Below are 25,064 nucleotides of genomic sequence, written 5' to 3' on the forward strand. Positions count from 1 at the left end.
TGGGGTGAGGGGTGGGAGCGCACTCGGGAAAGGCACACCCACCATCGCCCTGGCGACGGAGGCCCCTGCGGCTTGTGTCTTCGCCGTGCCATGTAATCCGTGTAGGTGAAACGTCCCATCCCCGATTGTGTTCCACGGGCCAGGCGTCCCCTCCCCACTTCCCAGAACCGCCTTCTGGGGTCCTGACTTTTCTCCTTGTGTCTCCACAGCGGCGCTGTTGTTTATGGAGCTTTGGGCGGGGGCTGAGCCCGCGGTCTTGTCCCCCGTCCGCCGCACAGGCCATGCCTCTCCGTCTGCAAACCGAGCCACGGCCGCCGGGCCTCCGGGGCTGAGCCGGGAGCCACCGGAGGAGGAGGCGCGGCGGCGGAGCCGGAGCGGGAGCCGCGGCCGCTGCGGGCAGCGCGGGACCCAGTACTATGGCTGTGTACTGCTATGCACTCAACAGCCTGGTGATCATGAATAGCGCCAACCAGGTGAAGAGCGGCGGCGGCCCCCGGCCCAGCAGCAGCGAGACCCCTCCACCGCCGGGGAGCGCCGTGTTGAGCCCCGGCAGCGTTTTCAGCCCCGGGAGAGGCGCCTCTTTCCTCTTCCCCCCAACCGAGTCGTTGTCGCCCGAGGAGCCCGGGAGTCCCGGGGGCTGGCGGAGTGGCCGGCGCAGGCTGAATAGTAGCAGTGGCAGCGGCAGTGGCAGCAGCAGCAGCGTGGGCAGCCCGAGTTGGGCGGGTCGCCTGAGAGGAGACCGGCAGCAGATGGTGACCGCCGGTCCCCTCTCCCCTCCAGGGCCGGAGGAGGCCCAGAGGAAGCTGCGAATCCTGCAGCGCGAGTTGCAGAACGTGCAGGTCAATCAGAAAGTGGGCATGTTCGAGGCGCACATCCAGGCGCAGACTTCTGCCACTCAAGCGCCCCGCAGCCCGCGTCTAGGCAGGGCGCGTTCGCCCTCCCCATGCCCCTTCCGCAGCAGCAGTCAGCCCCCAGAAAGGGTCCTGGCAACCAGCGAGGAACGGAGGACCAAGTCCTGGGGGGATCACTGTCCAGAGACTTCAGAGGCCGACTTGGGGAGAAGAGCAGGAGCGCTCAGCCTGTGCCTCTCCAAGGACATGGAGGGAGTGGCACCTTTTTCTGGCCCGGCTGTCCCCTCGGGATCTGGGACTCAGGGTCTGGTCGCTTCAGTGGGAACGGAGAAGGGGGTCCCTGCCAGACCCCACTGTGGCTCACCTGTAGCTATGGAAATTGACAAGAGTGCCTCTTCCCCTTTGGCAACTCAGAGCTTCCAAGCTCCCTCTTTGGGGCCGGTCGAAGCAAACTCAGTGATGGCCACAGAAGTGACAGCGAGAGCCACATCCACTGGGCCACATCATCCGCCCGACCCTGCCCTCATTGAGCTTTCTAAGAGGGCCCCTGAACTTGGGGGTGTGCACCCCACGGAGGTCCTGGTGGAGAGTCAGGGACAGTCTCTGGGCCTTGAGACAAGCCCAGCCCCAGAGAAGGATGGACTCTGCAGTGGAGAGCCCCCTGGGAAGGTGGAGAAAGGAAATCTGCCATGTGGCATGCCCAGCATTGGGGGGCCTGAAGTAGGCGAGAATCCAGAGAAGAGGACTGTGACCCTGCCAAGCTCTTCGGAGCCCTCTGAGGCCCCTAGCTGGTTCAGGCCTCCGGGACACTTGAGCTCAGTAGGCCCAGAGCTGACTCAGAGTGGGGCTGCGGTGGTGGTGGAGGAGTCTCCACAGCACCCCAAGAGAGGAGATGCAGGGTCTCCACTGGTGGGCTTGCGTGGGGGCAGCAGCTCAGCACCGCCAGAATCGCAGGAGATAGAGGCGGGAATTTCCTCTGGGGGAATGCTGGAGCCTTTGCCCTGTGGGGAAGCAGCAAAAACTCAGAAAGAACCTCAGGGCCTTCCTGGGGACAGGGTGGGGGCTCAGTCTGGGAGCTCTAGGGTTTGGCTGATCCCCATGGAGGAAGCCAGTCTGGCCTGGACGCGTGACACAGGGGTACAGCCCCAGGGGACTTGGGGAAGCCCTCCCCAGGACAGAGCTGCCCACCCCAGCCCAGAGCTGCTCTCCCCAGACCAGAAGGACAAGCCTTTCCTGAGAGAAGCCTGCAGCCCCAGCAATATACCTGCCGTCATCATTACAGACATGGGTGCCCAGGAGGATGGCGTCTTAGAGGAGGCCCAGGGCAGCCCGCTGGGCACCCTGCCCCTAAGGAAACTGTCCTCTTCCTCTGCCTCCTCCACGGGCTTCTCCTCCTCCTACGATGACTCAGAAGAGGACATCTCCAGTGACCCTGAGCGCTGCCTGGACCCCAACTCCGCCTTCCTACATACGCTGGACCAGCAGAAGCCCAGAGTGGTAAGTCACCCTGAGATTTTTCTATAACTTGGGCTGCTTTCATGTTCCATGTGTCCCATTTTTCCGACTTTCTACTGAGTCATGAAGACTGATGGGTGTGGGGGGCGGGGTAGGCCCTGGGGCAGTCACAACTCATTCTCTCCAGGTGAGGTGTTTGCTGGGGAGGTATTTAGGTGCTGACCATGCGCTTTGTAGCTTGGACAAAGTTTCTTCTATTGCTATTTCCACGTACATTTGAAAAACAATTTTTTAAGGTACTTATGGTAGGTCACCACTCATTTCTTGGGAAGATAATGTTCATGAGTGTTACTAAAAACTTCCTGCTTAATCCCCAAAGATAGGGGCCTGAAACCTGCAGGTGAGATGTGGTTGTGGCAGGTCTGAGTTGAAGAACCCCTTAGCATCAGTAAGTTTAGTCAGGACATCGCAGTATTCGTGGGACCAGCGTAACTAAGATGCAGTTTGATGTGAGAATTAACGTGAAAACCATGCTTTGCATTTCTTTAATAACAGAATGTTCTATTAGGTGGAATTGCCTGAGACAGGCACCTGGGTGATATCTCTAGAGCAGACACTTCCTAATGGCTATGCTTGTTGGCTGGTACAGGTACATTTCAGGTACATTTTCAAGTGCATCTGTTTTGATTCATCTTTCTGACATCTCGTTCTGGCTATGGCCGTAGACAGGAGTTTATTTCTGTTATGGTTACTCTCAGTCCTCAGCTGTTTTCACTCTTAGGAGGACCAGTGTGTCTTACGGAAGACGTAAGAGTTGAAGCTAGCACTTCTGAAAAGGTCTGGACTTTCTCTCAGCTTTTCCAGAGTGTGGGGAATTTCCTAGTTCAGCGTGTAAGGGGTTCTTGTGTACCTTGGGGGAAAGTCTGCATTGTATTGTAGTAGGTAGCCTTCTGATTTCATACTGAATAGCAAATACTGTCTTTGTAACTCAATGACTTAAACCACAGCAACCGAGAACTTTGTATTTCTATTCTAGATCCTTCTCTAAGGTATTTTGGACCTCAAAGTGTGTTTCTTTCTCACTCCCACTTCAGAAATCACAGTCCGGATTTTTGAAGACTACGCATTTCTTTTCATGAAACTCCGCTTTCTGCCGATGAGCGGGAGGCAAATACGTATGCAAAATCTGGCCCCAGTCCGCCTGGCATTGTGTGGCCAGGTAGGGCCTCAGACATGGGCACACCACCTTTAGAGAAAAGACAGTCCACGTGGAAGGGGATGGTAGTGAAGGGCCCGTGGAAAACGCTCTCACTGAAGATGTGGCCCAACTTTCTCTGCCTTCTTGCATACAGTTAAAGGCCTAGTGAATGAGATGGTCCTCTGTTCAGTCCTCCCATTTGCTTTTTAAACCCTGAAGCGTAACTGGCACAGCCAAGGTGCTTGAACTTGTTCTCCAACTTTCCATTCGCCCTTTCTAGTGATGGATTAGCAACTCCTATTGGCTGGCTCTCAAAACAGTTTGTCCTGCTGTTTGAAAAGGGCTCTTGTCTGAAAGTGAGTTAAAGGGGAGATAAATAATGACAGACAGGTGATCTTTTTTTTTTTTTTTTTTCCATTTGCCAGAGGGATGCTGACTGACAACCAGGGGGCTGAATGGTGTTTTCAAGTTAGCTAACAGGTCCAGGGGAAGAAATGGCGCCTACCTGTTGTCCATCCTCCCTCCTACCTTTAAACAGGTTTCCAAACACCCACAGAGGAGGGCTAGGGAAGGATCCCCTGCCAGCTTTGCTCTCTGAATCACTGAGGCTGATGGTGAGCGTGTGTGGGGGAAGGGTGGGTAACCAACTGGAAATTATGGGATCCTAGGGACATTGGAACTTTTGGTTGAGTGCTTTCATGACAAGCTAAGTTTTCTTTTTCTTGTATCGATTGTTATGGTGAAGCCTTATCTGTGACACCATAACATCTACTCATTGGGTCCAAAATCCCTTGATTACCTGATACTGATATTTCATCTACAGAAGGCCAGACATCTTGATTGGCTGGGCCGTTTGGCTGGGCTTTTCGGTGTTTCATAGATAAAACCAGAGCCAGCTCTGTCAGAGGCTCTGCAATACCAACATGCTGTTCCCTTCTCTGGTCTTTGCTGCTGCTTTTTAACTGCTACCCTGCACTCCCTGTGCACACATCCTCACACATGTTCACACACACACCCTTACATATGCGTGCATTCACTCACACACACTCACACACACAGATTTGAAACTGCATGTTCAGCTTTTCAGTCACATAACCCACCCCTGGCCCTTGGGTTTTTTTCTTTTTTCTTTTTTTCATGCTGCTCTGTCTTTCCACAGAATTAAACCTTTGATGTCTTGTGTGGCACATTCTTTCCTCCTGCAGGGGAATGGCTGTGTGCGATGCTGTGTGCAGGCGGAGGTGACAGCCCAGAGAAGCTTGAAGCCTGGCTGCTTTGTTCACTCTCCTGCTGCTTGTCACTGTTGGGAGTCCCAGAGCCAGTCTACGGGACCTCCCTATTCAGAGGACCTCCCTATAGTTAGAAACACAGAAATGCACTCTGAAAATTACTTCATGTAGATTATGCAAATTAGCACTTCACCATTTAGATTATGCAAATTAGCAAAAGCCTTTTTGCTGGAAGGGAAAGTGGGGAGAAGGCCCGCTCTCCTCATTTGCTTCCATGGGAAGGAGCTATAAAGACATCCTCAGAAACATGCAAAGTGTGTTAGGCCTATCCTGTGTCTTCCGATGAGCCTGACCGATAGGCCTATCCCTGAAAGAGAATGTTCCAAGTTTTTGCACCTGCACGTCTGTTTATAAAGGTTCAGACACTTGAATTTTGCTTGGAAGTAATTGTGTTACATGCCTTCGTGTTCAATGGGTTAAATTCAGGCACACTTACCCTTCACTGGGATCTGAACAGAAGTGAATTACACTGAGTAAAGGATGGTGTTCTCTCTTTTGTTCTTTAAAATAACTCTTAATCAGCAGCTCTTTACTTTCCTCTGTTATTCCATTTAAGAGTGTCCGGACCATGGAAATACTAGGCTTAAAGTACTATATTAAAATACCTGGGCATATTACTTTAAAAAGTAGATTTTTTAAATCTGTTCCAAAATTGTACTGTCAATTGTGTACGAAAAACAAAGCGAAACAAAATGTTGGCCTAGTTACCTGCAGGGGGAAATATAAAGAAGTGTGATATGAAATCCTTAGCTTCTCGGCGCTTATTACTTTTTAAGGGCCATTGGAATTTTGTTTCCTTTGTCCTTTTTTTTTTTTTCTTTCCTATATTGGCTAGTTTCATTGTCTTTTTTTTTTTTATAGTGACTTACTCCTACATGTACTAAAAAATTCAAACAGTTTAAAATGGTTTTTATAAAGTACAAAATTTTTATTTGGGGGTAAACCAAATTAAAATGTAAAAGCCTTGGAAGGATACTTGGAAAAATTAATGTAGTGGGGAGTACTTTTAAATAGAAAAATTCTTTTTCTGGTTGAGAATATTGAAGGCCCAGATTTAGGGGTGGCCTGAGTTCAGGTTGCATATGCAGTCTTCTTGAGATGAGGCCTCGTTGTTCTCTGTCAGGTATGTGGAGAAGATCTTTCCAGCAAGGCCTCTCAGCTCTGGGAGGACCCCCAAGTCATTTATGTGAGGTTCCGGGTGTTACTCTGATGAGGAAACCAAGACTCAGACAGGCAAAGGGACCCAAGGACACATTTGTGGGCTCTGCTCTCTGACTCAGTTTCTTCCTTTTAAATATACTTTTTGCATGAGGATGATTTCATGGCAGGGGGAAGGTGTTCTGTCTAGTTCTAATGCTTCTGTGACTATATAATTTTAGACACTTAATTTAAAACGTGGTGTCTGTCACACTTCAGGGGTGTCTGAAAGTGTGACACGATTGCTTTGGTGTGGACCTCAGACACGGAGGCAGAAACGAGGCACATTTAATCTTTGTTTTTACTTAAGACCCATTAACCAATCTGCTTCTCTTTTCTCTCTGTACTGGAAGATTGGTTCTTTGCAATTTGACATTCAAAACGCATCATCAAGATAAATCATCAGCACGATCCCCAAGAGTCTCATTAATAATTAGATGGACCTTAGAGGCTGTGCTGATAAGATGCCAGATCATTAACCTGAAAAGTAAAAGATGCTGTTATCTGAGGGCCTTGGCCCCCTCAAGTAGTTCAGTTTGGAAACCGAGGCTTTGCCTACACAGAGCGAAAACATCACTTCAAAAGACTTTTTTTGTTTTATCAAAGATAAAAGTAATTCAGCCAGCTTAATATCTTTTCAAATAAAGGTAGGCTATAGAGAAAAGAGGAGATTGAGGTTTAGGCATTGCAAAAACACAACTCAAGATTTACCTAGCCTTAGAGCCTTAGGTTTTACAAGAAAAACACATTAACCCGTCGGTCGCTGCTTTGAGAGAAATTATTTCAGGTGTTAGATAAATCATTTTCAGAACTTACATTTTTAAGCATTGAATTGCTACCAAGTCACGTTTCTGATTTTGTTGGCATATACCTGTTACATGCAGTTACAGATTAGATTAGTTCTGTGTAGTTTATTTATATTCGTAGGAGCACTGATAACATTGTTTAGGCTTTTTTTATTTTGTCAGGTTCTACTTAGTTAGAATTTTAAAGTATTTAATGAAAAAGTTTTTTAAGTATTTAATGGAAAAAATTTTATGTCTGTAGAAAAAACTTTGTAGACTTCGGGTAATCAGCAGGTGATTTGGAATTAACTCAGCAACTCTTCTAAATCCTGTTGTGGCCCGACCTTCAGTGTGGAAGGTTCTAGGGGCTTTGACAGGAGATGAGACCTTCGCATTGTAGGTTATGCACGCTGTACCCTCAAATCCATGACAAGTATGCCTCACAGTGATTTGTTTCCTGACTAGGTAGAATTAGCACCGATGTAATTTTCATGAGTCAGGGGAGCTCATTGTTTATGAAATCACACCAAACCCAGCTGTTAATTGTTTGTTAATATGAAAAGTCCTTTGGCATGCCAACTGCCATTTTCTCATCTGGATGTTTGGGGTTTTGTATGTCCAGTTCTTCCAAGACTGTGTGCCCTTTCTATGACTGCGTACAATTAACTTAGTGGACAAAAGACGGTAGTGTTAGAAGTGGTCTCAACAACATGGAATAGAAACACCCAGCATTGCAACTTGCCCTTGGACCCGAGCATGGAAGCCAACTTGGAGGTCAGGAAGAATCCACCGACCTCGTCCCTATAGTCAAACTCAACTTGCTGTATTTTTGCCACCAACCTGGAGTCTCATTGTGGTCTTCCCAGATACCTAGTCATTCATTTTTCCAGGTATGAGCTATTATTTTAAAGACAATTCAAGTCTCCTTGGCTGAAAGGCAGCATAAATTGATATGATCTCACTAGGCAGTTAGGCCTCTGTTTTTGCTATTAAAAAAACAACAAACTTTTCTATAGCTTACATAATTTACATAATATAAATTTGGGTCTGGGAGAGGCTTGAGAGCTCATGTCTTCTGATAGCCACATTTTACAGATGAGGAAAGCAAGGCTAGAAAGTATTCAATATAGTTACAGGACCGACGTAAAAAGAATTATTTTTCACGTAAAAAACTTCGTTAGGGAATAAGCTTACTCACCTTGGGAGGTTTGCCTTGGCTTTAAACATAGTACATATTTTTATAACTTTGTTCAAGGAATAGGTGAATGAGTGAATGAATGAATGAGAGACAGTGTCTCTCCTGCATTATCTACCTATAAAAGAAATGTTGAATCATCTGGAAGATGAAGAAAAGAAAAGAACAATGAAGGCAAGCTCATTGCTTATTCCTGTGACCTTGTCGCCATTGGAGTAAGGGTACCAGACTGGGGTTTCGGAGACTTGGGGTGAAATCCTAGTCTACACATGGCCTGCAAGCCCTTTGAAAAATTGAGAGAGTAGGTATGACCTCCTGGAGTGGTGAGAGTTCAATGATAAAGTGCTTATAAATAAATGCCTAGCATAGCACCTGGCAAGTAATAGAGCCTCCATAAATGTTGGTGAAGGTGGAGTTGGGAGACATCTTGACTACTGGTGAGGCGATGTCTGTCTAGAAGATTCAGTTGGGTCCCTGGGAAGAAACACTCTGTAGCAATTGTGGGATGAAAGGTTCCACTTTCATCCCAGTGCAATCCTGGGAAGTGATTCTGCCTCAGCCAAAAAGGCTGGAATGAAATTAAGTTTCTCAAAGCCTGGTACTCACAGAGCACTGTGGAAACACAGCAGTTTCTTGAAGTGTCTTTCATGGAACATTGGGAATAAAGCTGGCCTTACCTATCTTGACTGTTTCCTCGTGTAGTTTCCTTTTGCTCAGTTTGCCGGGTTGGGAATTACTTTAAGGCTGAAAATTAGAGACACCTGGCAAATAGTTTGAGCGAAGTACACACCGTATACGAGACTCAGGGAACAAGGTCATGATGGTGCCTTTTCACAGAGAAGACTGTTCTATTTCCTACTTGAAGTCAGGGCCTTCTAAGCTTTTCTGTGATGAGGATTGACTTGTATTAATAATTTTACTGGTAAGCCAACATGCAGGCTTTTGACTAACTTGTCTAGCGTGTTTCTCAACAATTCCATTAAGAATTCACTGTTAGAAATCTGATCTTTCCCCTCCATTGAGCTTTACTTGGGCATTTTATTGACTGGATGGATATCACTTAATGGAAACCCATTCAACAAAAGGCCACTCGTCAATATACAGTACACATTTTTTATTTCCTGAAATTCTTCTCTTTTGCGTCAAACCGGCCGATATATTTGATAAGTAACTAAAAAAGAAGAGTTACAGGCAGTAACTAAGCAGAATGAACCCCTACAATTCATATTTATATATGTTTTAATTGGGGTGGAGGGAGAGTGTATGTTTTTATTTCCCCATCTCAGAATATGTAGAAAAACTTTGCACTCAACCTGGGGTAGTGGCGGTGAATTTTTAACTAAAGGGGATCCTCCCTCATGAAGTTCACTGTTATCCTGTTAATCTAGCATTTTACTTTTGTGGTGAGATTCTGGGTGGAAAGGGAAAATTAAGTGATACAACATCTCAAACAAAAGCATTGAGATTATTTCCGTTGACTGGTGACTAAGATTAGGGTTTGCCTAACCCAGAGACGGTAATATGTATTAATGACACAGGGTACAGCCCCATTCTTGACCAAGGAAGAACTCTTCCAAAATGGTGGTCCATTTGCTCATGTTTATGAAGTTGGTCTTAATGCATCCGAGGGCAGGAATAAGGTACTTTTGCTTCTGGGTTTTTTGGGCATTGACAGTTGTTGTTTTTTTCTTTACCCCTCTTAAGGGGTTCTCTGCATTCTGCATCCCTCACCCACTTAATCACAACGAATAAACTGATTGTACTGTTTTCCAAGAAGAAGCTGTAATACATTGTGTATTACGAGTGCTTAGTACTTTCAGACACTGGGAAGTATTCCACCCGCCACAGGGCAGAAGGATTTGGGACCCTGGTGACTGGCGGTCCACCAGCTCAAGCTGCAATCTTTCTTGGTATGTTGGGAGTTGATAAGACCTGAGCAATTACAGGGGAGGTCACTGTACCCCCAGGCAGTTCCCAGCAAGTGTTTTTCCAATTTCACTGACATTCTTTCCAGGCTCAGCTCAATTTGTTTTCTTCTTCTCTATGGCAATTGCTGTCTGAGTTGTAGAATGTATAATTCAGCAGGATCTCCTCTAATGTGCTTCTCCCACCGTGATATAGGAGCTGTGTTTGTCTAATCCTCTGCTAGGCATGGGTGTGTAATATTTTCTTTTTGCAAGTTACCTTCCCGAAGAGTAGGTTTAATAAAAGATGCCTCAGAACTATGAGGGAAAAGACTCGGGCTGGTATGGAGAGGAACCTGGGAGTATCACTTCTGTAATGCTTATCTAACCTGAATCTATTAGCAGGAAACTGAAAGGGCCTGTGTGTGATAATGAGCAAAGCAGTTTAATCTCTTAACAATGTCAAGTGGAAAATCCAGCAGTAGCCAATAGCTTAAGAAATGGCTGGGAGGTTTTTGTTGGGACAGCAAATCCTGAGACCCAGATTGCTGGGCCCAGGGTAGGAAAATTGGCTCCTGTGTGTTACAGCTGGGAGGTCTGGAAGACAGTGTTCGGGTATGAGAAACTACTGAACACCCTTTGCAGATACAAAATCGGCTAATGGAGGGGACATTCTGAATGGGTCATAATGGGTAGTTTAGTCTGTACGAGGCCACTGAAATCTTTTCCTACTTTTCAGCATCATCATCAGTCATTGCAGTGTTAGGTACTCATTAGGACTGAACATCTAAATTCCAAGTAATTTAGGAGACTTGAGGCCTTCTCTGAAAAGTTTGCTGAGCATATGCCAGAAGTGCAATGAGCTGGAAAGACTAGTGACTCTCAGATTCAGCCTCCATGGGCTTTGATTTCCTCATCTGTGAAATGGGTATATTGATGAAGTCTTCCCACTTCTTTGTGCGTCTCAAATGAGCTAGGCTTTGTAGAGTCATTGTGAGAGAGTGTGTACTCTTTCCTGACTAAGGTAGCTTTAATTACGAGTACTCTGAGGTTGCTTTTCAAGCTTTCCAAACAAAGAATGGACAAGCACTGCACTTGTACAAGATAATCCCACCTCTGTGTTGCCAAAAGAGAAATTGCTAAGGACTATGTCAAAAAACATTAAGGAAAAGATACATTCTATTGAAACATTTGAGGCATGTTTGTGAGAGAAAAGAAAATACCTGTGTGTCCACAGCAGGGCCAGTTCTGATATGGGCCTTGCAGTGTGGCTAAGGGAGTATGGGGGAGCAGACTCCTGGATTCCATCCTGGTTCCACTTAGCCTCCCCGTGCCCCAGTGACCATCTTGACCAGTGTGGACTGTGGACGAAGCTTCCTGCCCCTGTGGTTTGCTGACTCGTAGGTGGGGATGCAAATGTGATGGATGGAGAGAAGGCTGGAGCGAGGGAGGCAGGGGCCACAGAGCAGAGGTCTGATATTTCTGGAACAGGGCTGTCAGCTCCTGAATAATTAAGAGGATACTGCACTCCATCTAGAGTCTGAGGCAGCATTGATTTTTCCAATACCATGTGGTAGTTTTCTCTTCTGTGTCCTGAGAAGTGAAACCAAGGGCGTCAGCCAAGTCTTGAGCTTTTGAAGCAGACGTGACATTCAGCAGATATATACCGGGTACTTTCTAAGTATGGCCGGGCCCCCTGGGCTCGCTCCAGAAACCTCTGTCCAGAGCTGGCCCTCCCTTCAGGGGGGCTGCCCACGTTGCGAAGTGAACGTTGCACCCCAGTGGCTGCCCAAACAGCAGGCACGCATCTGCCACCTCTGTCTGCACATTCCTTTGCTGAAGAGAATGGCTTCATTGATGCTCTCCCTGTCCTTGGGGAATCTGCCCTCTGAGGCAACGCTGATGCCAACAGACATATCTGAGATTTGCGAAACTCAAGAACAAGTTGTATAGCCATTAAACAAGCACATTCATTAAATAGGAGGTAATGAATAATGGATTGGTGTTGGCCTGTGACACACAGGAAGCTTCCATGGGTGTTGTGGACCAGGGCGCAGAGGAACTGAATTTGGACAACAACCACTGGAGAAGGTGCCTGGGTAGAGGCCTTCAGGGCTTTGCTATCTCTGTTAGATCTGGTCAAGCAAAGGGACTGTTCTGGATCCAAAGGCTCTGGGAGGTTGGAAAGCCTGAATGAATGCCCTGCATTGAACTCCACACAGTGGACGCTCATCTGACACAAGGTTCAGTGCTTGGGCAGCTACACGGTCAGCATGCTCTTGTGAGGTTAAAATGGAGCCTCAGGAGACCCCCACCCCCACCTCCGTGGACCAGAGGGATGTGGTCAGCAAAACTTGGGAGGGATTTCTACTCCTTAGGTGTTTAGTGAGCCTGAACCTGTGGAAGACCCTGGGGGATTGGGGTGGGGTGAGGGACGGGTACAGAGGCCTGGTATGGAGTCAGGACTTTCCTCGGTTTGAGTCTAAGCTCTGCCATTTCCTGACTGTGTGACCCTAGGGAAATGTCTTCCCTTTCTGACCCTCAGTTTCAACATCTGTAAAATGGAACTGGTACTACCCGCCTTAAAGTTGTGAGCCTTAAATGAGGTCATGTGTGACGTGCCTAGTACAGTATCCGGACATCCTAAATACTCGCTAAGCAGTAAGTAAACCATGGATTTCAGAGGCAGCCATGCTGTCTGTCATTCTGCAGCATATTAGCTGAACCTGCACCTTCCACCATTCTTTCTGTTCTGTGTAAGTGAAGGAGGATACCAGAGGGAGTCTTGCGTGCTGGTGGCCTTCTTCCCCTTGAAAAAAAGTGGGGTCTGGGGGCTCTTTGATACTGAGGTTTGTAGGAGGGGTGTGCTGGATGGAGTAGGATTGCTCTGATGTGCAAAGTGAGATGGTCTGCTGGGGAGGGGGGAGGGGCCAGCAGACCTGAACTCACACCCTCACTCCGTCCCAGACCTTGGCAGGAACTTCATCTCTCTGAGCTCGCCTATCCTCGTCTCTAACATGAGGATAATGAGTGTCTCTCATGGGCTGTGCTGAAAATGAAATGAGATCATGCAGCTCGAGTACCTGGCACAGAACCTGTGTGGATGGAGGTAGCCTCCTGTTGCGGCCCCACCTCCCCGGTTGTTACCCTAACTTGCCTTCACTGAGTCACCTCACCCCAGTGCAGCTCCTTGTGAGGACGATGACAAAATAGGCAGCAGGATTTATTTTTCCAAGGAGGTTTCTCAATTGCAGGAGAGGCCTCACTTTGTTACCAGGATTCAGAACTTCAAGTTTAAAAACAACCCACTGCATTGAGCTGCTGGCGAGAGGGGTGTCAGGTTACGCACCCGGCACCCAGGGGGCCAGCCTCTTTATTCTGTTTTGGAGGTAGAAACTGTCTGAGGTCATCCAAGTGCTGAAGGCCCAGCTTTTGGGGGTGTGAAAGGCTCCATCCTGTCTCCCCCACTCCCCGGGCTCCTCTGCTTTCGTGGTGCATCTTTTAGAGTCATCCTAGCTCATAAGAGAGAGAATGAAATATATATACATGTCCCCATCACTTTGTACAGCTGTGGCTCTTCTCACCAGGGGGACTGAACATGTGTGTAATGGAACGGCCTGCATCGCTTCCTGGCGCTGTTTCTGGTGCGGGCCGAGCACATGCTTATGAAACCAGGACTTTCCTTCCATTAAAGGGATGCTCGCTTTCACTTCAGACCCAGCGGAGGCCTTGAGGCCCTGCTAGCTGATATCTGCAGCCCACTTTGCCCACCCCCACCTCCTCTCTCAAGTGAACAAAGGAGAGCCTGCCCAGCGCTTCCCCACTTACAAGGCTGCTGTTTGCCACTGTCCTGACTGAGCTATCGGAAGCCCAGGCCAGACTTGGCCTTCTGGGCTGCTCCTCAGCCTACATGGTGGATGGGGGTGTGGAGGAAAACCCGGTCAGGGGACTGGGCCAAGCTGGATTCACCCCAAACACACCAGTTCCCTTTGAAGTCCCAGGAAGGCCCTGGGGAACCTGTGCAGACTCTGGCAGATGGTGGGGCTGTGTGATGACAGGTTCTACCTGAGCAGCACAGGCTGTTCCTCAGCCAGACTTCACCACAGTCTTGGGCACCCTGCCTGCCAAACACGGGCTTCTCCTTTGCTAGACATTGGATGTGTGATGTGGAAATCCCTCTTTCCGTCTTGGCTGGAGTATGGGGTGGGCAGCCTGTGGCATTACCCCTTGGGGCTAGCTCTTTCCTGCCTTCCTCTGGCCCACTAGCCTGCTGGCGCCTCAAGATGGCCACTAGGCATCTAGGCAGAGTTTCCAGGCACTGAGCAAAGAGTCCTTCATGTGACATTTGGGGCCGTGCGCCTTTCTGGAGGGCTGGGTCTCAGGCCTGACGTGTGTTGCCATCTCCCCAAGTTCCAGCCTCCTCTTGCCCTTGTCAAGGATGGAGGGGCTCACATCTGGGAGGCATGAAACCACCAAAAGAATTTGTTAGTATGTGGCAGCCTTGACCTCCGCGGTGGTCTGAATGGCAAGTGTGCTGGACAGTAACCCCCTATTGCCCCAACCTGGAACTAGACACCGACGTAATTGGTTTCAATCCCAGGCTAAAGCCATATGGAGCAGCGTCTGGACAGTGTTTACGTTACAGTATCACACTGTACATTTCTGAGAGCTCCTCCTGCCTCACTGCAGGCTGCTGGTTCACACCGAGAAGCCGAACAAAGTCCTGCAGGCCCAGAGGTGCTCCCAGGTGTCCTTTCTTGGCATTCTGGACTGGCCTAGACTCGCTGGTCTGTCACCATTGGCCTCAAATACCACATCCCCAGGGGAAGGCAGGAGAGTCTCACCCAGAAGTTGCAGGGACAGGGACCCTAAGGCTGGATGTGGGTCAGCCTGGAGGGAAGTGCCCTGATTGTCCCAGGTGGCGTGTTGTTCGGGATCCTTAGCCTGGGCTCTCACTGGTTTGCGGACATGTGACACTGACTTTGGAAAGAAGATTTCAAGAACTTCAGAAAATAGTTCATTATGACCCATGATTAAATATTGTAAAAGACAATGTGAATCCTGAATTGAGGTTTTAAAAAGTCAATTACACAAAGGGTAGGATGGAGGGGACCTGGCTTGCCAATATTGGTTAGGAAATTGCCTGTGACTTAACGAGGTCCCCAGACATTCCGTGTGCATGAACTGTGTGGTACAACTGTTAAAAAGGCTGAGCGGGCTTAGGCTGCACAAGAATAATAACACAATAGCAGCTATGATTTCAGAAGTATCTGTTATACACCAGGTATGTGCCATAAATGACTTCATTTCATTTTTGCGAGGTATATATTGTTTTCCTCCTTTCACAGCAAAAAGACTGAGGATCAGACAGATGAGGTTGCCGGTCCCATGAGCCTGGCCCATGGCTGGGCTGGGATCCCTGCCCCTGCCTCTGTGCCACCCATCATCTGTCACCTGGAGAACACAGGCAGGTGGCACAGCTCTTTGCAGAAGGAGGATCTGAGTTTAGTTCCAGGCTCCATGCTTTAGGAGGACGGGGACTAATTGTATTGAGTTTAGAGGAAGATGGAGGCTGAGGAAGCGTGTGAACTACGGCCTTGGAGATGGTTGAGGGAATTAAGGTGGCTTGTTGCCTTGGACATATTACATCTGGGGGACAACAGAGTTGTCTCACATGGTTGCCCTGGAGTAGCATTTTAGTCTGGTTCAAGATCAATCTTCTATTCACAGAGGTAGAACTAAGAAAGGATTCTTTTCCTTCTAAATGAATGGGCCTTTGTACAAAAACACAGACCCCGGAGATGGAACCGCAGCGAACGTAGTAAGCTTCTGGAGCTGCCTGGTAGCCCCCAGGCCTGAGGAAGAGGAAAGCGGAGAACTCCTAACCCGGAAGGGCAATGACAAGCTAAAGCTGCTCCCTGCTGCAGACAGAGCTGGGCAGTGAGTCTCCAGGGGTGGAGAGAGGGGAGGGCGTCCCGCCCTTAGTCCCCCAGCCACAAGCCGTGGGGCATGGGCCTGCCTCCTCCTACAAGGAGCGGGAAGGCAGTGCTGGGGGTCTCAGCAGATACAGAGCACAGGTCCGTACATGTTGGGTTTCCTCAGGCCATCCAGGGAGAGCATGGGGGGGCCTCTTCATTTAATGGGGCTCCCTGGATAAGTTATTCTGCGTAGCCCCCAGGCATTCTGGACCTTTTTAAACGATATCGTTAAAAGGCTGTTGTGGGTTTATACTTCAAACATAATAGTAATACCTAAATTAGAATTGAGTGCATAAAATTGCATTACCTACCTACAGACTTGGGTTAAATTAGGAAACACTAGAGGAGCAAAGGGAGAAAGTTTATTCCAAGGGGGCAGGTGGGCAGAAGGCCCGGGCTTTCAGTAGATGGTTATCTCAGGGTTCTTTACCTCCCAGAGGAGACTTTGCATCGCCTCAGTGGGCAGAGCTGAGACTGAATGGCGTGAACGCTAAGGCATCTCCTTAGAGGGGGGCAGCAGTGTCACCACATGAAGGTGGCCTCTGTGTGAGCTCCATGGAAGGGCCACAAGGGACAGTGAGCGACCCACCACAGGGCAAGGGCTGCCATGCTCTCAGGGGTTCCTTAGCTTGAAGTTGGGTTACTCAGCCTCGGCCTTGCATCTGAGATTCTGATGAAACTGTGACTCTCAGGAGGGGACATCTGTATTGTTATTATAAATCAAGCTGCCATGAACCTTCGTGTACCAATAGCTGTGGGACCACAAGCTTTCATTTCTTGATGCTACCTGTCCAGGCGTGTGATTGCTGGGTCCTATGGCAGTTGCATATTTATTTGTTTTTTTATGAAACTGCCAAACTTTTCCAGAGGGACTGCACCATTGTGCGTTCCCACCAGCAGTGTGTGAGTGAGCCAGTTTCTCTGCAGTCTCGCCAGCACCTGGTGGCGTTACTATTTTTCAGGTTAGCCATGCTTATAGCTATGCAGGCCTGTCTCATTGTGGTTTTGTTTTCCCCTAATGGTGTTGAACATCTCTTCATGTGCTTATTTGCCATCTGTATATCCTTCAATGAAATAATCTGACTTAAAAAACAAATGCCACAGAGGTGCTGTGAGAACACCCGCAGCGGGTGAAAAACCTTGGCCTTTCACTTGTGTGAGCTTTGCTGCTCCAGGCTTCAGGCGAAGGTGCTTGGTCATCTTGGAGGTCCCTTCCTGCCCCAAGCCTCTCTGACTCCAAAATAGAGTAGTGACCCAGAGCAGCCACCCCTTGGCCCCCACCCACACACCATCACCCCCCCAGCTCTGTCTCCAAAGGATCCCACAGGCTGACTCACAGGTGCTATATTTAAGGAAAGCTGTTTATTGATTGTTGGGCCTGGAAATAAACAGAAAAACAAAGGAACAATGGAGAGAGTCTCCTTGCCACCTCACCTGGCCTCTCTCTGGGCCTTTCTGAAAGGCTGTGGCTCCATGAGGCCCCTTCCCGCTCCCTGGTGTCTCTTCAGCTTTAGTTTTGCAACACAGTAGGTCTTTCTGAAGGTCCCAGAAACATTTCCCTTTCTATGTTAATTAAACAAAAAAGAAAAGGTATGTATATAATTTTAAACTGCTACACAACAGTGGTGACTGAAGTAATTTTTCTCTTAAAAACCAGCACCTCATCGCACCCTTTCACCCTCCGATGCTTGGCAGGGTTGTTGACGGATTGTTGTTTTTTTTGCCTTTGGCCTCCTGCCTCAGGAGGGGTAGCAGGAAGTGGTCCTGAGTGTTCATGGGATTGCTACCAGTTTGAGGTTCTGCTCGAGGGTTTGGTCTCCCCTGGGAAGCAAGGTGGATGTCGTCTGCTAAAGAATGTATTTATTTTTGGTTTACTCCTGCCTAATGATGTGCATGGGACTTCACAGTATGTGAACTAAGCATCCTTAGTCTTCATTTCCGTGAGTCATACGAATGAAAAGGCATGACTGTTTCTTCCTTGGTATAATGAAGCATGATGTTGGCAAAATCTCCTTGGGTGCATTGGTACAGACAATCTGTCACAAAGGAAGAATTGTTTTCTGTGTGGACGTAGGGGATTTTTGGAAAATAGGCAGAGGGTTTTTATATGTGTCCCCTGAGTCCGGATGGTGGAGATACAGTCTCGTAAAGGTAGATAGTCAGAGGCTTTCCACAGTGTCCCTGTGGCCTGTTAGAATATTCCAGCACATTTTGGCAGTCCTTTGATGGGGCCTAAGGCCTAAGATTGAGCTGAATCACGTGATGGTTTGGTTCGGAATATTTTTCTGCTTTTTGAAACCTAGGTTTGATTCTGGTTTGAACTTGTTCGGTAGAGTTCAGGGGGAAAAAAAAACCCCAAAAAAAACAACTTGTGTTACATTCTTGGTTCAAATTAAAATTTGATATTTGTGGTTGAATAAATGAAATGCATTATGGCTACTGGTGAGTCGTTCATTTTGATTCAGGTCACATTTCCAGATAGTATCACGGTTACAAAATTTATTTCCCAAGAATTGCATTCTTCCAGGATGGTGTGTGTGTGTGTGTGTGTGTGTGTGTGTGGTGTTAATCTCATTTCTTACATATTTTGGTTAACTAAGAGTTACTATACTTGCATTAGTACTTTCAATGAACTAGAAGTAATGAAATACTTCACGGTAAAACCAGCAGAGGTTTTGCTAAACGCAGTTTGTCTTTTTGGGAGCAGGCGGAGGGCTTCATCTACTATTTGTAACTAGCTAGCTTTTAGGAAAGGACGAACTCCTTATTCATATAGTCCACAAACTTAGTATGTGCCAACTGCATCAAAGTTATGCTGGCAGGTAGGGATCTGAATGTAAGCAAAGCTTCGTCCCTACCTTCTAGGAATTTTCACTTCAATGGAGGAAGCAAATTAAAATACCTAACACCCATTACGCATTTATTATGTGGGAGGCATTGAATGACGAGTTAAGTGATATGACATCCCTAAAACACCAGTAGTCGGAAGGTCAGGTTATGAATCCAAGCATTCTTACTCTAGAAGAGCATTTATCAGCTTTGGCAATGTTGACATTTTGGGCCAGATAATTTCTTTGTTTGGGGGGCTGTTCTGTACACTGTAGATTGTTTAGCAGCCTCCCTCATCTGTAGTGCCTCCCCACAGTTGTGACAACCAAATGACAATGACAAATGTCTTCAGATATTGACAGATGTCCCGAGGTTCATCACCCCTGGTTGAAAACCACTGCTTTAGAGCATGTCTTATAACCACCACTCACCCTGCCTTCCCCGGTAGTCAGAGATGTGTGCAGTTCCGTGTGTTGGGTTCATCAGTCCGTCCATCCAGAGGACAGAGGCCACTCTATCTGGGGTTGTTGGGAAGAGAAGCTCAGAGATGGTGCTGCTTGAATTGAATCTGGAAGGACTTCACATACCTAGGCAGAGAACGGGGAAGGATATGCAGAGGAGAAGGACCCACATGTACAAAAGCATGAAAGCACGAGAAGTGTTTAAGGGGTGACTGTTTGCTGTGGACCCTTCACTTCCCTCTCTTGCTATTTTCTTGTTTCCTCCTTTCAAGCAGCAAACCTGGCTCACCAGTAGCTATGTAATTCTTACTTTCAGCCAAAGGTGTTGTATTAGTCAGGATGGGCTAGTTTATGGTGCAGTAACAAACAGTCCCACAATTAACGGCTTGTGAAAACAAAGGTTTATTTCTTGTGTGTGCTACATACCTGATCTGGGTCAGCCACGGCCTCTGCTACACGTTGTCCTCACTCCGTGACCGAGGCTGATAGCGCAGCCACCACCTGGAACATTGCTGGTCACATGGCAGAGGGAACAAGAGTATGACACATCATATACAGGCTTGAAAGCGTTAGTCCAGAGAAGTAGCATGAATCACCTCTGCTCATAATTAATTGACCAGACAAGTCTAATGTCCTCACCTTACTTCAAGGGGGCAGGGGAGTTGAGTCCTACCATGTGCCCAAGAGAAGAACTAGAACTATTTGGGGTCAGCATTAATCTACCACAGGTGTCAGAGGTCTGTACCTGGCAGGTGCAAGTATGGACAACTCGCCATCTCTTTGGGGACCTCATAGCTTGGATTTAATGAATGGCCTTTTGCCAAACCAGGCAAGAATTTGCTGAACAAAAAGAGAAAAATTAGACTACCAAGGTTCTAAAAAATGTTAATTCTCTGAATAAGTCAGAGAGGTCCTTGTGGGTTAGGACCGGGTTACAGGCCCTCATTTTTAGGATGTTGAGAGTGAGAATGAGAGGTATTGTTCAAGTAAATATGGCCTGGCCACGGTAGATTGTTTCATTGAGGTGGGGGTAATGATAGTTATCTGAACATCCAGAAAGCACCCAGGATGCTTTCTGGATGTTACTGTAGGAAACACCAGCTGTCAAGCCTGAGCCAAGTGTGAGGTAGTAAGATGGAGTCCTTGGTGACCTATAAATTTATGGGGCTGTTCTGGGGTGGAAGAAAGCACTAGATGCGAGCGAGCAGCAACCACCAAGAACATCCGGGATGATGTTAGAAAGCCTAAACAAATTCCTTATAAACCTAGGAGCACTTTCCTTGTTTGAAACTTACTCAGACCGTGACCCAGTCCCAGGCCCTGGGTTGAGGAGATAGAGACAGAGCCTGGCTGCAGTGGATCTAAAATGGGATAAAACCGGAAACCTGTGGGAAGGATGAGGTCCTTGTCACCCCTTGACAGAGGGGGCACAGAGGTCTTAGAAAAATAGAAATAAAAATAGCAGTCATCGGCCACTTCCCTCGCCAATGAAGGACTCTCTCCAGACCTGGTGTCCACTGTATTTCTGAACTGTCTCTCACCGTGGTGTTTAGAGAGCCAGGGCAAATGAGGTGGACAGCACTGGGGACCTGTGGGGGGCAAAGGGAGACTGAGTTAGGACAGCCTGGGAACTGGAGGGTGGGGCATTCCACAGACAAGGAGAACCCAAAACCGTCAGCTCTGTGCAGAGTCTCCTCGCCTCCGGGGCCTTGCTGGAACATGTGTGGGTGTGTGTGCACGCCTGTGCCCTTGAGGTGAGGGGGGCTGCGATGGCAGGCTGTGCAAATGGGTGAGCGTTACTGACCATCCTGTGGTTTGCTGATAGCTGCCTAAGCTGGGTTGCGTGTGTTTCCTCCCTCTATCGGATACTCCAGGGTGCTCTGTGATGCACGGCCCCCCAGCTTGTACTGTTCTTTTCTCACTCTGAGGGTGGCAAGGCCGACGGTGCCCTTCTAGAAGCTTCAGCAGGTTATACAGGACCAGATAATGGAAGACTGGAAGGAGCCTTAGAGTTCATGGGCCTGAACAGACATGTTGGCCTAAAGGTGCTGAGCACAAGGCCGGGGAGAGGCCGGCTCCCCTTCTTCCCCGGCCTGTGCTCCCTCCACCATGACCACTGTCCCTTCAACACCTTTGTTTTCTCAGCTGTGAATGGGCATGTCGCATTCAGCTGAGCAGGAAGGGTCTGCAAATGTACCAGCTCTGGGAATTTCTATTGATAAAGGACGTCTGTAGCAGTGGCATTTGGAGTTCAGCTTTTGTCACCTTGTTGCTCATTTGTGCATGTTGCTCATGTGTGTTGTGGAGGGAGGCTGTGAACACTCGCTTACCTTACCGTCCACTTCTCCCAGGATGGGGATTGTGACGGGGGGCAGGGGACCAGACCGCTGTGAATCTCACAAGGGCCCAGCAGTCCCCAGCAAAAGGCTCTGGGCTGCTGGACGGGTCGGGCAGGTAGCAGTGCTTCGAGAAGGGCTGCTTCCCAGTGGGCCTTGCCCACCCCACGGGTGGTAGGAAGGAGGTTAAACCTCGCTTTTACCCCGTCCTTTGAGGTCTCCGGAAGACACAGGTGCTATATATAAACCAAGACTATTATCTCACTCTTGCTAAGTTTCCACCCTGCTGCTTACTGTACCACCGCAGAGGAGAGTTCCTGAAGCCCTGCTCCCAGACCCAGGGGGGCCAGGCTGAGGCCACTTTCTGAGAAACTGTACATTCTCCCAAAAAGGCCTGTTGCAGGGCTTGCTTGGGAAGAGGGAGGGGAAACTAGGGGTGTCTAGAAAAGCAACCAGCCTCACACCAGTGAGCTCCCACGAGCTGATTTGGGGGACCAACGTGTTCCCAGCCTGCCATGAACCCCCTCTTGTTTCCCCTTCTTGCCTTTTAATGTGGGGCCACTGGGTTAGGGATGGAAATGGTGGTGTGCTCAAACCTCGAAGAGATGATGGGCAATACTCCTGAGGGATTTCTGCTGGCACTTGTTGCCTCCATGGCAAATAAGAGGAGGTCCAGATGGGTAGGTTTCCATTTAAGCTTCTGTAATTCAGAATTTCCTGGTGCAGTTTATCAAATGGGGCATGACTGGCATTTTGAGTAGGACAGTTCTCATAGTTTGGGTGGGACTGCCTGGCACACACAGGTCATTTAGTATCTTTGTCTGTTGGGCCCATCAGGGAGGACCCATCAGGGTCTGTGCCACCGATGTTACAAGATAGGGCATGGGGGCTGTCCCCATCCCAGGCTGGCAGAGCCACTAAGCAGCAACTTGTTGGGATCGAGCCTCACGCTTCCTCCCAAATCCAGGTACCAAGCATGTACCGCATGGAAGTTGCATTTGCTTGGGGTGCTCCCATCCTTGTGCGGCCCCGTGAGAAGAGACCTCCCCCTGCTTGACCTGTTGGTGTTGGCAGGGAACTCGCAGCCCCCTTGAGTGGCCAGACCCCTGGGTCCTGTGAAGGTCTGCCCTAGTCCAGAGATGTTACATAGCCGAGAACCAACGCGACATTAGGTTGAGAGAGATTGTGGAAGAAAGAAAAAAGTTTTACATTTTACTACCTTTCATGGCCATTTTTTCTGCTTTTTGAACAAGAAGTGCTGGCTGCATCTTCACTGTTCACTGGGCCCTTCAAATTCTATAGGAGGCCCTGCTTACCTCCTTCTTACTTGCAATTTCTGTTTAGTTTTCTTTCCCATTTCCAGAAAGAAAAAAAGACAAGTAATTAAAAGGGATCACGGTAAACATAGGAGATTCCATATGTTTTCTCCTCCCTTCTGTTCTTCCCAAGGTCACCGTCATCAGCTGTTCCACCCCAGAATTCTTCTCCAATGATACCTGTTGGGACAGCACTTTCAATGGGTGGCAGCAAACCAGGGGAGAGAGAGGGGCAGGGAAGGGTTGTCTGTCTGTCTATTGCTGGGACTTGACAGTATTTCTTTGCCCAGTCAGCAGTGAATCTTCCTTAGTCAGTGAGCTATTTCTTCACAGGCACTTACTATGTACCAGTTCTGAGTTAGTGCAGGCCCTGGGCAGGCCACTGTAGGGGTACCAACAGGAACCAGAAAGCGAGGTTCCAGGAAATGAGGCTCCGCTCCCATCGACAAGCTTTACTAAAGGATTGTTTGTGAGCAGGTAGATAGTACCACAGTGCGCAAATTAAATAGACCTCGGTCTTGGCCTTGGGGACTATTCCGTAAGACATGGCCCACTGTGGAAAAACAGTGAGCCCAAGGTGACCGCAGATAAGGTGAGTCTGTAGACAGTGGACTGGTCGGGGCCCTGCCTGCTGCCACTTGTCACCGTTGAACGACAGTCGTGGGAGCCATAGTTAGACACAGAATAGGATCTTCTGCTTCGTCTAAGGCGTTTTTGTGGGAGGAAGCTGGATGTCAGGAGCCACTGTGCTCCCCCCGCCCCGGCCTCCACCCACAGTCTGCTGCATAGTTTCCAGACCTCTCAGGACCACAGTCACGCCCGCCCCACCCCTGCATTTTCAGCGTCCACTACTTCTTGTCTGTTACTATAAAATGCACATCAGACCTCCCTGGACTCCCCAGAGACCTTGTCAGGACAGACACTGTTCACCCTCCTACCTCTGGGCCAGACACACCCAGGGCAGCCCAGACCACACAAGGGAGTAGGGGGGCCATCTCCATTTCCAGGATGCAGGCAGAGGCCTTTGTCCCTCGTCTGGTACCTGGCAGAGATGGGGAACAGCGGGGCAAAGGCACGGAAGCCTCGCATAGGAAACATACTCATCATAGTAAAAAGTTACTCATTGTTTATCTAGAATTGAAACTTGACTGGGTGTCCTGTACTTTTCCTGGCAGCCCTACTCCAGAGGGTAGTTTTGTCACAGCCTTAGTGAAACATGTGAATACAGAAATGAGAGAGCTGCTGCCAGGAGACCTCTGGAGGTCCCCTGGGAAGGGGCCAGACATCTAGGGCTCTGCTGCCCAGTGCCATCACCTGCTTGCTGTGCCACCTGGCATTGTCCTTAGGCCTGGGTAGGGCTTTTTTTGTACATGGGAATGGAAATGCCAGTGGCTTTTCTTCTTCCACGTCCCCTAGGCTCTCCCCCAGGATGGGGCCGAGGAGGTGTCCTGGCAGAATCACGAGGCCCATGGACCTGAGGGCCTGCCAGGCCTCCATCACAAGGCAGCTCAGATTCGCTGCCTCATCAGCTGAGATGCCCTCAGCCGCAAGACACAGAAAACTGCCACTCTGCTGGCTTGAACAGTAAAGACAATGTATTCCTTCACCTTCATGAATAAGTCCCAGCCCAGGCAGCGTTCAGCATGGGGGGCGGGGGGGCTCATTAGTGCCGCAGAGTCACTTAAGCGTCTGTCCTTTGCATCAACCTGCCCCACTTCCACAGTATGTTGACTCATCTCTTCTCAGGGTCACAGTGGCTGCTCCAGGTCCAGGTGTCCTCGTGTCGAAGGCATCTTCCTCAGAAGACACCCAGCAGACACCCGCTACGTCTCACTGACCAGAACGTGTCACATGTCGTGCCTAAGTCAGCCTCTAGCAGGGGAGCCACTTGTCTAGTGTTTACTCCTGGAACAGCTCCGTGTAGCACACAGTACCCGGAGTTCCTTCAGGGGCGATACAGACACCGAAAGTCAGGTCTCGCACCCTGTTCTCGACCTCGTCCTCCAAAGGATTTGAGGCAGTGTTGATTATTTCTCTCTTCTTTTTGATTTTTAACGTAAACGTAAGCATTACAGAGAAAGACTCTAAGGAAAACCATGACCAAATGAGTGATTTGAGTCATTCTACGTGTACTTCGGTCTTTGATACATTGCCTCATTTTCTTTTACATAATTGTAATCTGATTATACTAATTTTTATCTTTTGCGTTTATCATTTTAATGTCATCTCACATTTTCTTTTTTTTTCTTTTGCTTTCTGAAGCAGTTTAC

General features: G+C 48.6%; 1 protein-coding gene across 2 annotated transcripts in view; it reads left to right on the top strand.

The window, feature by feature from the left end:
- The window catches only part of ITPKB (inositol-trisphosphate 3-kinase B), a 92,837-nt gene that overhangs the window by 1,434 nt on the left and 66,339 nt on the right, over positions 1-25,064 (top strand). For both annotated transcript variants that reach the window (XM_019730902.2, XM_019730903.2), the window contains exon 2: positions 210-2,348. In XM_019730902.2, coding sequence (XP_019586461.2) covers positions 417-2,348 — 1,932 coding nt within the window. In that variant the 5' untranslated portion in view covers positions 210-416. The remainder of the gene's footprint in view (positions 1-209; positions 2,349-25,064) is intronic.

This window comes from Rhinolophus sinicus, linkage group LG12, assembly GCF_036562045.2.
Source record: "Rhinolophus sinicus isolate RSC01 linkage group LG12, ASM3656204v1, whole genome shotgun sequence".
Classification (NCBI taxonomy): Eukaryota; Metazoa; Chordata; class Mammalia; order Chiroptera; family Rhinolophidae; genus Rhinolophus; species Rhinolophus sinicus.